This window comes from Pocillopora verrucosa, chromosome 5 (assembly GCF_036669915.1).
Source record: "Pocillopora verrucosa isolate sample1 chromosome 5, ASM3666991v2, whole genome shotgun sequence".
Taxonomy (NCBI): domain Eukaryota; kingdom Metazoa; phylum Cnidaria; class Anthozoa; order Scleractinia; family Pocilloporidae; genus Pocillopora; species Pocillopora verrucosa.
In genome coordinates this window covers 15,136,605-15,149,104 of record NC_089316.1, presented here as the reverse complement: position 1 = coordinate 15,149,104, position 12,500 = coordinate 15,136,605, and the positions used below count along the sequence as shown (strand labels likewise).

Genomic DNA, 12,500 nt, shown 5'->3' with positions numbered 1-12,500 from the left:
CTACATATCCTTCCCCATATGCAAATGTTCATAAAGGAAACATGAACACTATGGGGGGTAGTATTGGAGTGGGTAAAGATGACACCTGGAAGCCTTACACTATGGAAATGAGAACCTCTAATACTGAGAAGGTAAACAATTTTATCGCCTCTCTTCCCCCAAACCTTTCAGAAAAAAATAAAAATTCCAGAAAGTTGCAGTTTATGGCTGAAAATGGCATCCGACAGTTAGGTCTACCAAGGATTGGGCATTTTGCAGACAAGTTAAGGCCAGAACCCATGCACTGTGAGATCAATGCCTGGCAGCATTATATTGATCTCCTATATTTAGAGGCAGTAAGAAGAGGAAAGTTTGATCCTTTTGTTTCTGCCCTGGCAGCACCTATAGGGAATAGAGATGGAGATGTTAAGGAGGGACAACCCCAAAAGACTCTTTTGAGGGTTTCTGATATAGACAGTGTTGGGGAGCGTGCCAGAAAGCAAGAAATGTTGCAGAAATCAGAGGAGGACCTAAAACAATACCTGCAGAAGACAGGTTTTCCTCATGTAAGGCATGCAACAGGTAAGGGGGGGTGTGGACTGGGATACTTGGCTTCAAGAGTAAAAGAACATTTTAGTGATGAAACTAACAGGTATAACAAATTACCAGTTAGGCTTATTGGCAATCAAGCTATTGCATTGGCTCGATATTACTACCGTTTAGTTGACACTTTAGAAAATGAAGATGAAACAGAGGCACAAACAATCCAACGACTGGCTCTTAGCAAGATAGGTGAGTATCTGAGGAATGCTGGGGGGCTTTTTAATAGAATAGAGACCAATTCTGCTCAGGTTGCAGAACTGAAAGAAATGTGTAGTATGTATTTTAACCTGATGTCTTTGTTTTTTTCATCCAGTGTTAATGTCACAACATGGACAATTGGATATGCCATTCCCTATCATGCAAATTTGCTGTTTACAAGGTATGGGGTGGGCTATGGCATTGTCTCTTTGCAGGCTAAAGAGGCCAAACATTCTGGTGTGAAGGAAGATTTGACCTTAACTAACCAGCCAAATGTAAGTACTGCCACTGGTAAATGGTGGCAAGTAATGCGAAGTAATTATGTTCGCTCATTTTACCTCCCAGAACATCAACCAATGCCCTCTTCTTATATCTCACACTACCAATCACGTTCTCCACCACACTGTCACCAATCAAATGTTTGTAATTGTGGTAGAAATAAAGAAAACGATTTACTCAGTTGTCAAGTTTGTTTCTCCAGTATTAACCTTGTGACTTGTGCGAGCAGCAGAGGTCTGACAGAATCAGTGTTGTGTGCACTAAAACCTGTTGTCTGTAAACAGTGCAATACTCGCTTTGCTGATAACCTGTCATTATTGTCTCATTTAAAGTTCTGCAATGCCACTGAGCTTAAAAAGGTAGCTATACAGCCAACTTTGATGACAGTACCTAGTTTAAAGGAAGCTTTACGAAGTAGAGGATTAAGCACTGCAGGTACTAAGGAAATTCTAATTAAGCGCCTTGAAGGTGCATTGGCTGGGGAGGGGTAGTTTAATTATTTTTTAATCAACAGTTTAAATCTCTCAAAATATTTGATTTTCAAGTTATTTTTCTTGGCCAAGTTGGTGCACAATAAGTATGATATGTTATGAGAATGATAACTAGGCTCTCAACAAATTCTGTGTACCAGTAATGTGAGTAATATACCTACTTCATAAGAAAAATATATTTAAATTTGTGCAAAGTTTTTTAAATTAGCTATGTTTGTCAGAGAGGTTAAACCTGTCCAAATGCAAAAGTACTGTTGTCACTGATATCACTTGGTATGCACTGATATATTACATTTAAAACTTTATAAACCCATTATTTTTTTTACTAACTTGCATTTTAGAGGCAGGGTTTCTGCTCTAATGAATTTATGGAATTTTGTACTTAAAGGTTTGGCCACTTAAGCCTTTACATGCTAACAACAGCATGAATATTCTCTATACTGTTCTCAATATATTTTACAAGGTGTTGACAAGGAGAATTTGCTAAATAATCAAGAGCTTCATTAGTTAATAATTATTTCCCTCATTCTTGTGACCTTATGTTTAATTTGGGGTTAATATTGTAAGAAGAAATTAGATACTAGACATTGTAAGGGGTCAAAGGGTCAATAACTAGTGACCCAGCATTTTGCTTATATGGACACAATACATTTGTTTTATTAATGGATTTGTCTCAAATAAAAGGTAAACGAATTTGCAGCTTGATAGTTTTAAGAGTAAGATGAAGTATACACAGATAAATGAAATTTGTATCTAAAAGGAGTAATTCTGTATACTGATAGATAATTTCATAAATGAGTCAGACATCATTGTTAGTCAAATAATAAAAAAGCTTTCAGCTATTATGTTTAGGTAAAACCATAATTCTATTTATTCACTGTAATGTATTACAGTCTACAAGATACGAAGATTAAATTTTAAAATATCTGCTTGTATTAAAAACATGTTTCCTTTAGAACTTTGTTTCAGATTACATTCAAGGTTGTCATTCTTTTGATGTATGAAGTTTCGTGACAAGGTCTAACAAAACATTAGCAAGTCCTACTGTTAATTAACTGTCAAGCTAGATAGTGTTCAAATTCAATAGCTTTTGCAAATTAGAGTCCTTTGCAAATCCTTCTCGATCATAGCGCTGCACGCAAAATGTGGTTACTACCCTTTGTTGTTTTGTTGAATAAACCATTTGCAGTGGCGTAGTTGGTGTTACAACAACAATTGACTTGCCGCTGTAACTTTGAAGCACGCGACCATCCTCGGGGATTTTCTCGAAGTGCCGCTTCTTGAGAAAATTCTCTCCTTTAAATCTCGCGGGAGACCAAATTTTTTCTGCAGTGTCGAGCCTTTGGAAAGTTAGCGTTATTCTCTCACCATTCTTGGTTGTGTCCGCGCTTCCCCCGTAGCCTTGTACTAAAACCCAGATATGTTTAAAGATTTGAAATGGCATAAAGAGAGTGATGGGCGCCATAAGACCGGTCATTCTAGAGCGAGCGAGCTTCGCATTAATAGAGAGCCCGATCTCCTTTAGGAAGCCATCCACCAGGGGACCTACAAGCTCCAGCTTGTTGCCTGTGAGTTCTTCCAACACGGGATCAAGGTCTCTCATCCCGTAATTAGGTTTATTTTCTGCGAAACGAACCCTCCTCAACCATTCTTTCTCCGCAGAGAACTTCATCTCTACGGAGTTGGTATTCCAAAACCGGTCTCCTCTCTCTGTTTCATCCTCCATGCCGAAGTGCCTTAAACAGAGTTTGTTTGATGTGCTCGCGCTGTTATTATTTGCCGCCATTTTTGAATAGGCCTTTACTTTACGTGCCAACTGCCGCTGATGATTTCTGCGCCAGCGCGCATCAGAGTTGCGGGAGGAAAACCCATGGCAACCGACCATCGTGAAAACACAAACAACTTCGACCACCAATTAAGTCAATTAAAAAATCCTACATTCCCAACTCTGTTCTCTCAATAACATGCACGTATTACACTGTTAAGTTAACTTCCATTGTAGTTTAGCAAACGGAATTTGATGTCTTTTCATCGAAAGGAGGTAGATTTTTACCGCTCTCAACCATCTCAGATAATTTTGTTTTACCTTAGAACATTGCTGGAACATGAAAGAGTATTTTATAAGTTCTAAAGAAAGCTATTGACGCAAAAGTCTTTAAGGACTAGTTTAAAATACTCTCTTCCAAAATTTCACCAAAAACGTAATGACCCAGTATGGTTGGATTATTGGTAAAATTTGCATAAATGTTGCGTACAACTTGAAAAGTTTCTCTAGTTTGAAAATTTATGGCGTTGCAACGTTCGCTCGTTTGCCATTTATCAATAATAACTTTTATTTAGAAAGATCCTTCTTAATCTTTTTCGTCGAATTTAAATGCTAAGATCAAAACTTTCTACAGAGGAAGAAATAGTTTTTGCTGTGTTATTTTTGGAAAGAACCTCATTTATACTCACAAAGGCTGGGTGTACATAACAGATGGCATCTGTAAACAATTAAAAAAAGAAATGATAACTTGACTACTCTTCATCTGAGATGTATAACGTTCAACTTTCAAATTTACTTATCTTCCGGGAAGGGTCGATTTATCACGTTTATACTGAATTTATCAGTAAAAACATTTTTAATCTGCTGCGTGATGTCAGTAAACAATGGTACGTCTCATTGTGTATTAGCATAAATTACCTCGACTCGAGAGAAAACAAAACTAACTGCTTCCCTCGGGAACATACATTTAGTGTAGCAATTGCAATTTTTTTTTATAACTTCTCCACTATGAACTTTAATGATCAGTTTGCTTCCCTTGACATTTGTTTGAAAAAAAAATTACATTCCTTCCGCGAATCCTTTGTCATTCGCGTCAAGTACCTGCAGTTTTTAAATGGACGTTATAATTATTTACACATCCAGATGTAGATGCTACTCGGAGGGAAGTGGTCGATTTTGGAAGTTGAATCCACTGATGAGAGCTGGTGATCAACTTAAACTTATGCCATGCAAGCGGGGTAGAAACAGAAAACCGTTACCTCGAAGCAGGCACGGAATTTGTTTCATTTTTCATGATCGTAGCCTAGAATGCATTATTGAATTATAGAAAAGGTGAGTCGCAGATGGCGAAGAAAGTTTTATCCTTCGGTTCACGGATGAGAACAACCTTATTTCTCCTTTATTCTCTTTTGCTGATACAAAAAGAGTTAAGGTAACAGCAACTAGCAAAGACTAAGTCAAAAACCGACAACCATGGCGTGTCATGATCATCGGTCTAAATAACCAAAGACAATCATGTAAACTCCAATATGAAACTTTGAATTCTTAAGCACCTGTATAATGAAGAAAGCGAAAAAAGGTTTATAGAGGAAAATGAATATTTTTTCATGACTTATCGATCATGAAGTAGAAGAGGAACTTGAAAAAATCAGCGGATACCTTTTATTAACGGCTTTTGCTCTGTCTTCCTTAAAATAATATACTTCAGGAGAAACAAAACACACGAAAATGCTTTCTAGAAATCTTGTGTCTTCACAAAAGACAAGTGTTTATCGATGCTACCAATTTTTGTTCTCGTTTCATTGTTGTTTTTAACGTTTTGGGGAGGGAGTCGGGGCTGGAGATAATTATCTAGGGCCCTATTATACAAAAAATTACGAATTTAAGATATAACAGCGGTAACAGCGACATCAGACGAGTGCAGAGTTCTGTCAACGTTTCGAGGTTTTGAAGATTTGAGAAGTGGGTACTAAAAGAAAGAAAGGAAAAAAAGGGAAAAAAGGAAGAAAAAAAGAGGGTAGAGGGAAAAAAGGTAAAGGCAAGAAAACCTGCTCATCAGTTATTTTCTTTGGTCAAGGAAAAGAAACCGAGTTCCTAACGTACTGGAAAGTGCCTGAAAGCTACATATGGCTCAAACAATCGAGACTCAAGGTCACGTTTATGCATAAAATATCACGCATGACTGCATCATTAACAGTTACGAAACTGAAACTCGAAACTGAAAGACACGCCGACGAACAGACTTTTAGAATTAAGAAAGATGTTGTGTTAACCTTTCATGATTATAAGCTAAAACTTCGAGTGAAGGGAATCATCTTCCTGATGATGTTTTCACGCCAGTAACTTTGTTTCTCAGCATCTTGAGAGTGAAGTAAATCCTGCATTTACGCCTAGAGATCTCATCTGAGATGGCGTCGTCAGGAAATGAGACTATCTCTTTGGATCGTATCCATCCAAAACCTGCAAATCTTGGAGAACAACTCTCCATTACGGGAAGCAGAGATCTACTGACAGCTGCCAGTCGTTCTTCTAGATCCCGCCGAAGCGTTATGGTCATTCTTGTTGCTATTGCAGTGGCAATTTCTGCAATCATCGCGGCAGTGTTCATTGGAAACTACGTTTCAGAATACCTTAGTGATGATAATATGAAAAGTAAGTATCAGATGTCACTCAAGTTTTGCTATTTATTCAGAAGTCAACAATAAAAAACAACATATTTGAACAAAAGAGAGAAGTTGGTCGAAATTTCAGCACATCCATGTGTCATTGTCGATGTCCTCAGTAATAGAAAGTAATCATCTTATTTTCACATAAAGCTAAAAGCTAGCGGACAAAATTAATCAATAGATATATGGACAAGACGATAAAGTATTCAGTTTGATCATTAAAGAAGGAAACATGTAGGAGCACTTTCGTTCGCGTTGTCCAAAACCCCGCCAGATTTATTTTTCAAATTCGATATCAAAAGCTTCGTAAATTTAAAAATACCAATTCTACAAAAAAGTCATAAAGCTGGCGTTTTTGTCCTCTCATCAATGTTAGGGTAAGAGCGATAAGTTTTAAATGTGCTTTGGAAATCAAAGAGGCAAGCGATCCGTTGACAGAACATGCACGAGTACATAAGTAGCTGCGAGGCTACTTAAGAGCATTCCAGCGGTAAAATTTCAGTTTTACAGTGTTATCTGCCTGTTTGAATTACCCAGTGGTTACCCAAGCGTGCGTTCCTACAAAAGTGAAGTAGGCTCCCGAATACAACCAAAAGTTACAAAATGGCCAATGAGTAGCAGATAACCATTGTTCCAGTTGTTTTCTTAATACCTAGTTTCATCAGTTAGCTTTAGATTAGTAATAAATTAGTCCTTTTATGGAGCCTGGGAAAAAAATCTACGTCATTCCAGGCATTTTTAAAGAAGTCATGTAGAGTTCAATTTTGGGATCATTTGCGATCCGGATTAACTTTTTAAAAAACTTTTTCTTAAATAATAAACAGCACTGCATGAAATGAGATGCTAAAAACTTGCCTCATTCTCCTGTGCGTCCTATTTGACAACAGCAGGAGTTTATACAAGTAGGCAAATAAGTTTGTTCAGTGAAGTGAATTGAAGCAAAAGTATGACAAAAGTGTTCTACATGCGTGACATTTTGAAGACGTTACATATAAGAGTACGTGTTGTGTATGGTGGTCAAAGATTAAGAACTAAATCTACGAGCTGAGTTCTTGTAAGTTTTGCACACGAATTTCGGTTCTTGAGTCCATGCTATTTTGATGTAGAAGGCAGAAATAGCAGTTCTAATTTCACTTTAATGGCGTCTTTCAATCGTAGGGTGTCACGATGACAAATGGCAAGTTAAGTCGATTAATTTACTTTTCTGATACTTTGTTTTCTTTAACTCTAGATTGCACTGAATTATAAATTCTTCGGACAACAATCAGGCCAAAACGATGTCATATTTCCTCCCAGGGTTAAAGTTAAAATGAATGTTTTCATAAAAAAAATTCATCTCTTGTGTTGTACTGTTAAGCTACCTTTTTCTACATTTACTTGTGTCCTCAGGCATCGACGAGTGCAGCACTGGAATCTATGTGTGTGACATAAATGCGAACTGTAGTAACACTGAAGACTCTTATATCTGCGCCTGTAAGGAAGGATACACCGGAGACGGGCATTCATGCCAAGGTATAAGCATTGCATTTGACCTAGCAAATTGCAGAATAAAGTTTCCCAAAATAAAAAAAACTCTATCCATCAAAACTTAGAAATCTGATGTTTTGCTCTCTGTCTGGTAGCGTTTTGGCATTTCGTTTTTGTTCACAGATGTTAATGAGTGTAGCGATGGCAACCATGTTTGCGATGTTAATTCGAATTGTAACAACACAGATGGTTCTCACATTTGTACTTGCAAGGAAGGATACACTGGAGATGGACAGTCATGTCAAGGTGAATAAGACTTGCCTACACTAATTAAATTACACCTTTTTTTTGCACATAAACTATCGCCCATGGAAATTAGCCCACATTTTAGAGGCCTGTTTTCACGCATGACTGTCATATTATTATTGCGTTACCTCTTATACATCACTTATGCTTCTAGATATCGATGAATGCAGCAATGGAAGCCATGATTGTGAAGTGAATGCGAATTGTACCAACACTAATGGCTCCCATAGCTGCACCTGTAAGGAAGGATACACTGGAAAAGGAGAGTCATGCCAAGGTAAAATTAGATTAGACTTAGAAAAAAGCAAAATAACCGTTCATCACAAGTAATTGCCTTGTTATCCAACAAACTGGCCAACATATTTTTTTTCTATTCAGTTGCCCTTTGCAAATCTATTGTAATCATAGGTATTGATGAATGCAACGATGATAGTCATGTTTGTGATGCTAATGCTAATTGTACCAACACTAACGGTTCTCATAATTGCATCTGTAAGGAAGTATACATTGGAGATAGACAGTCTTGCCAACGTAGATTAGAAAAGCGATACTTCATGTCGAGCAAAGCAGCTTTCCCTAATAAGTAATGTCTTCGTAACTGGGCTCATGATAAAGAGGCAGCTTAAAGATTTTCACGCCCCGACTTGGTATTTCTATTAAGTTACGGGTTTCACCATATGTATATGATATCAGATCATATGTATACATACACAAATTTTCGTTGGTTTAAAATGTAATACGCGCGAATATTTTACGAGTTGCTCAGTATTTTTCCCAGCCCAGGAGGATCGAAGATAAATGAGAGCAGTGAACAATATCTCTTCTCCTATTACATTATAAAACATCGAATGAGGGTTCATCATTTCACTGTTACCTGGAATATTTTTCTCCACCCCCACCCTTCCCCTCCCTCATTTTTTAAATAGTATAGATACAAGGAAAATCTTTTTCTACTATCACACTTTTTTTTTATAACTTTTCAACCTTCAACAAAAATCAATCAGTACAGCAAAACAATTTTTTCCACTCCAGATTTTTCTAAGTTCATGTGCTTCCAGAGTTCCTTTATGTATTATCTATTTTTTTTATCTTTGTCCTATTGCTGAGATAACTTAAGAAGCGCCCCTCTCGACTAATCGACAAAGCGCCCATCCAACAAATAAGTGCCCCCTCTAATTAAATTACACCTTTTTTTTGCACATAAACTATCGCCCATGGAAATTAGCCCACATTTTAGAGGCCTGTTTTCACGTATGACTGTCATATTATTATTGCGTTACCTCTTATACATCACTTATGCTTCTAGATATCGATGAATGCAGCAATGGAAGCCATGATTGTGAAGTGAATGCGAATTGTACCAACACTTATGGCTCCCATAGCTGTACCTGTAAGGAAGGATACACTGGAAAAGGAAAGTCATGCCAAGGTAAAATTAGATTAGACTTAGAAAAAAGCAGAATAGCCGTTCATCAGAAATAATTGCCTTGTTATCCGACAAACTGGCTTAGATTTTTTTTCTCTATTCATATTGATGAATGCAACGATAATAGTCATGTTTGTGATGCTAATGTTAACTGTACCAACACAAATGGTTCATATAATTGCATCTGTAAGAAAGGATACATTATAAATGGACAGTCTTGCCAAGGTAGATTAGAAAAGCGATACTTCATGTCGAGCAAAGTAGCTTTTCATAATTAGTATTGTCTTCGTAACTGAGGTTATGATCAAGAAGCAACTTAATGATTTTCACGCCCCGACCTCGTATTTCTATCAAGTTACGGGTTTCATTATATGCATGCATTCACATTTTACCAAAATTTAAAATATAATACGCGCAGACAACACAAGTGGTTCATATAAAAGGCGAGTTGCCTGGTATTTTTCCGCGCGCGAAAGGAACAAGGATAATTAAGAGCAATGAGCAAGATTTCCTCTCGTATTATATGATAAACCATCGAATATGTGATTTATTATTAGTTCCTCACTTTTTTAAATAGTATAGATAGAAGGAAAATCTCTTTGCACAGCCACTTTTTTTTTATAACTTTTCAACCTTCAACAACAGCGCAATCAGTACAGCAGAATAATTTTACTTTCAATTTCAGATTTTTTAAAATCTTCATGTGCTTTCAGAGTTCCTTTACGTACTATCTTTTATTTTGATTTTGATGTCCTATTGCTGAGATAACTTAAGGCGGGGTTTCACCTGAAAAAGTGACATTTTTGCATCACTTGTGACAGCTATGGTTTTCATCAAAATCATAGCACACTATACATCATTAGAAAGCTATTGGCCTGAAGATTATGAAAATGTGTATTTGAATGCGGTTTTTTTTTTGTAACCTGATACCAAGCCCCTTAAATAGCACATGCTGTGGCTGACCTGGACCTACTTGAGAAAGGATTTTTACATATAGTTTCACATGAAACATGTATTTTTACTATTTTTCTCAAGTAAACAGATTGCTTACTGGGATGAATGAAGGACTTTGCAAAATTTCAAAATGTGAAGCCTCAACACCCATCTTAAGAGAGTGTCTCTGTAAGAACGGTCCGGTCGATTTTGCTTGAGACACGGATTTCGCTCGTTTCTCGTGTGTTGTAAGACATTCATGTACCTATACTAAAACCACAATCAGTTTGATCGGATCTCATCATTTTTCAGAGTTTTACGGAAATTAAATTTCACTCGAGCGAAGGCTTGTCGTGACACTTTTCAAGACTTTAATTTCATACAACTTTGGAGGACAATTTACAAAAAACTACGGAACTCAGCAAAAAACAAATACCACAGCCATGTATATTAACTCTATCTTATCTATCGAGGCGACTTTCGTAACCATCACGTGTCAATAAAGAAAACAGGAAGACTTGAACGACACCTTATCGGTTCGCCTAAATCACACACGCCAAAACCGATCAAATTCAAGGTAAATTTTTGAAAAAGTGAGGCGTTCTTAACTGATCCAACTAACATAGCTAGGAAGTAGGTGCCATAGAAAAGGTAACTACAGAAAAAAACTTTGCGGCCCGACCTTTACGAGAACTTTATAACTCCGTGAACTTACCTAATTTTCGGCAATCTCCAAGTTTGGCCGCCATTTTGAGGGACTTGTCAACATGAAGCGTAACCGATATAAATCAAGCAGGTAGATTTAAAACCGTCAGAAATACATACGAAAGCAATTCAAATGAACTTTACTTTCAATTTAAGCGGCAAAATTTGAAATTGTTCGTTAAACTTACCATCCCCATGCGACCATTTCTTCCAACAATTCAATCACTACAACTTTCTGAATTCCCCTCGTCGATTCCACCGCAAGAAATAGCCTGTGCCACCCAAGCTTCGACTCGAATGTGAAGTACGAATCAAATAACATAACTGCTTCATCTTTGCAGCAATATCACGCTGGTATTTTGATTTTCCGAGCGACAAGAACGGTGATCAGAATCGATCGGTTTGTTTACCTCATAGACGTGACCGCTGACCAGCTGCTGAGTGAAAACAGTACGGTTCAGTGGCGAGGGGCGGGGTGGGGATGGTTGCGGGCAGATTATCAGAAGATTTTTGGGAACATTCGAACATATGCATTAAAGTATCATGATAAACATTAGGATTCTCAGCCTTAATGCGAAGGCATGCTTCGTGTTGCAGACAACTTTTATTTTACTTAGTATTCTTTTTTATTTCAAATACATTTCGTTCCAAATAGGAATAGCATCAGTTCATAGATTTAAAAACAAATCTTTACCACGTAAATAAATGTGTTTAGATAATCGACATAACCATTGAATCTCTTGTATCGCACCGGAAATAACGTGTCTTGTCTTTGCCCAACTCTGAGAGCGTGGAGCGGCAAAGACGCGAGATACGAGTCTCGCGTCTCGCGGCTTCTCCATGCTCACAGGATACGCGTGACCTCACTATCTTTAGGAAAAATAAGAGACTGCTCGAAGTCTGTATTCCGTTCAACCATTTCATAAGAGTGACGCGAGTCTTCAATTGAGTGAGAAAGTCACAAACCCATTCTTTACCTCACGAGCGTAACCACTGATCACTCACGAATTACAATAGGCTTCTCCTTTAACGCGGAAATTGAAATCGTATCGAATATACAAAGTTATAGTGAGTTCCTTTAGATCTCCCGAACTTGTATCGCGTTGGAAACAATTACAAGTACAGGAAGAAGTCGTTCATTAGCGAGACGTTCATTATGTCTCAGGACTCCTTTTTGAATAGCAAAGATGGCAAAAACTTTGGTTCATCGTGTGGCTTAAGTGGTTTGGTACGACTGTCTGAATGCAATGAGGAAGTAAAACATCATTTGATAAGCTGCCACCTGTCTAAAGAGGTTTTTAAGTGAAAATGAGCAAATCTTGGCAAAGATTGGCCTATTTCACCTCGCTCAGGAGGATAAACAAAAAAATGTGGATTTGCTACAGGCATCGCCACACTCTGGGGAAGTTTTGGAGAAGTGCAAAGGTAACATGTCAGTATCCTGATCATGATGGTGTCAGGAAGCGTATCCAAGGCAGAGATATAATTACCTTGCATATGTCTCAGGACATTCAAAAGCTGTTTGGAGTTATTATTCCAGTTGAATCAGGTAGTCTTCAGTAACCTTTTTCTGTTATCTATTTTTGTCACGTGACATATCTGCTCGAAAAGAGAAGAAATTCTTTATTAGATGAAAGGTACTTAAGTGCACATTACGTTGAAAAAAAATAGATCTATGTGTA

At 37.4% G+C, this 12,500-nt stretch overlaps 3 protein-coding genes across 8 annotated transcripts in view; 2 read left to right on the top strand and 1 right to left on the bottom strand.

Moving 5' to 3' along the window:
- LOC136280877 (uncharacterized) overlaps window positions 1-2,465 on the top strand; it is a 4,152-nt gene extending 1,687 nt beyond the window's left edge. Inside the window, exons 3-5 of one of the 4 annotated variants that reach the window (XM_066166634.1) lie at window positions 1-771; window positions 896-1,055; window positions 1,392-1,487. The exon at window positions 1-771 is cut by the window's left edge and continues 1,056 nt beyond it. In XM_066166634.1, the coding sequence (XP_066022731.1) occupies window positions 1-771; window positions 896-1,023 (899 nt within the window). In that variant the 3' untranslated portion in view covers window positions 1,024-1,055; window positions 1,392-1,487. The other 3 variants (XM_066166631.1, XM_066166633.1, XM_066166630.1) reach the window with 3 other exon arrangements.
- The window catches only part of LOC131773433 (fibrillin-3-like), a 164,204-nt gene that overhangs the window by 120,843 nt on the left and 30,861 nt on the right, over window positions 1-12,500 (top strand). For 2 of the 3 annotated variants that reach the window (XM_066166629.1, XM_066166628.1), the window contains exons 11-12: window positions 7,909-8,031; window positions 9,061-9,183. In XM_066166629.1, coding sequence (XP_066022726.1) covers window positions 7,909-8,031; window positions 9,061-9,183 — 246 coding nt within the window. The remainder of the gene's footprint in view (window positions 1-7,908; window positions 8,032-9,060; window positions 9,184-12,500) is intronic. The other variant, XM_066166627.1, reaches the window with a different exon arrangement.
- On the bottom strand, window positions 2,547-3,278 carry LOC131769199 (uncharacterized). The gene has a single exon (XM_066166670.1). The coding sequence runs from the start codon at window positions 3,274-3,276 to the stop codon at window positions 2,614-2,616; it is 663 nt and encodes a 220-aa protein (XP_066022767.1). The 5' UTR covers window positions 3,277-3,278; the 3' UTR covers window positions 2,547-2,613.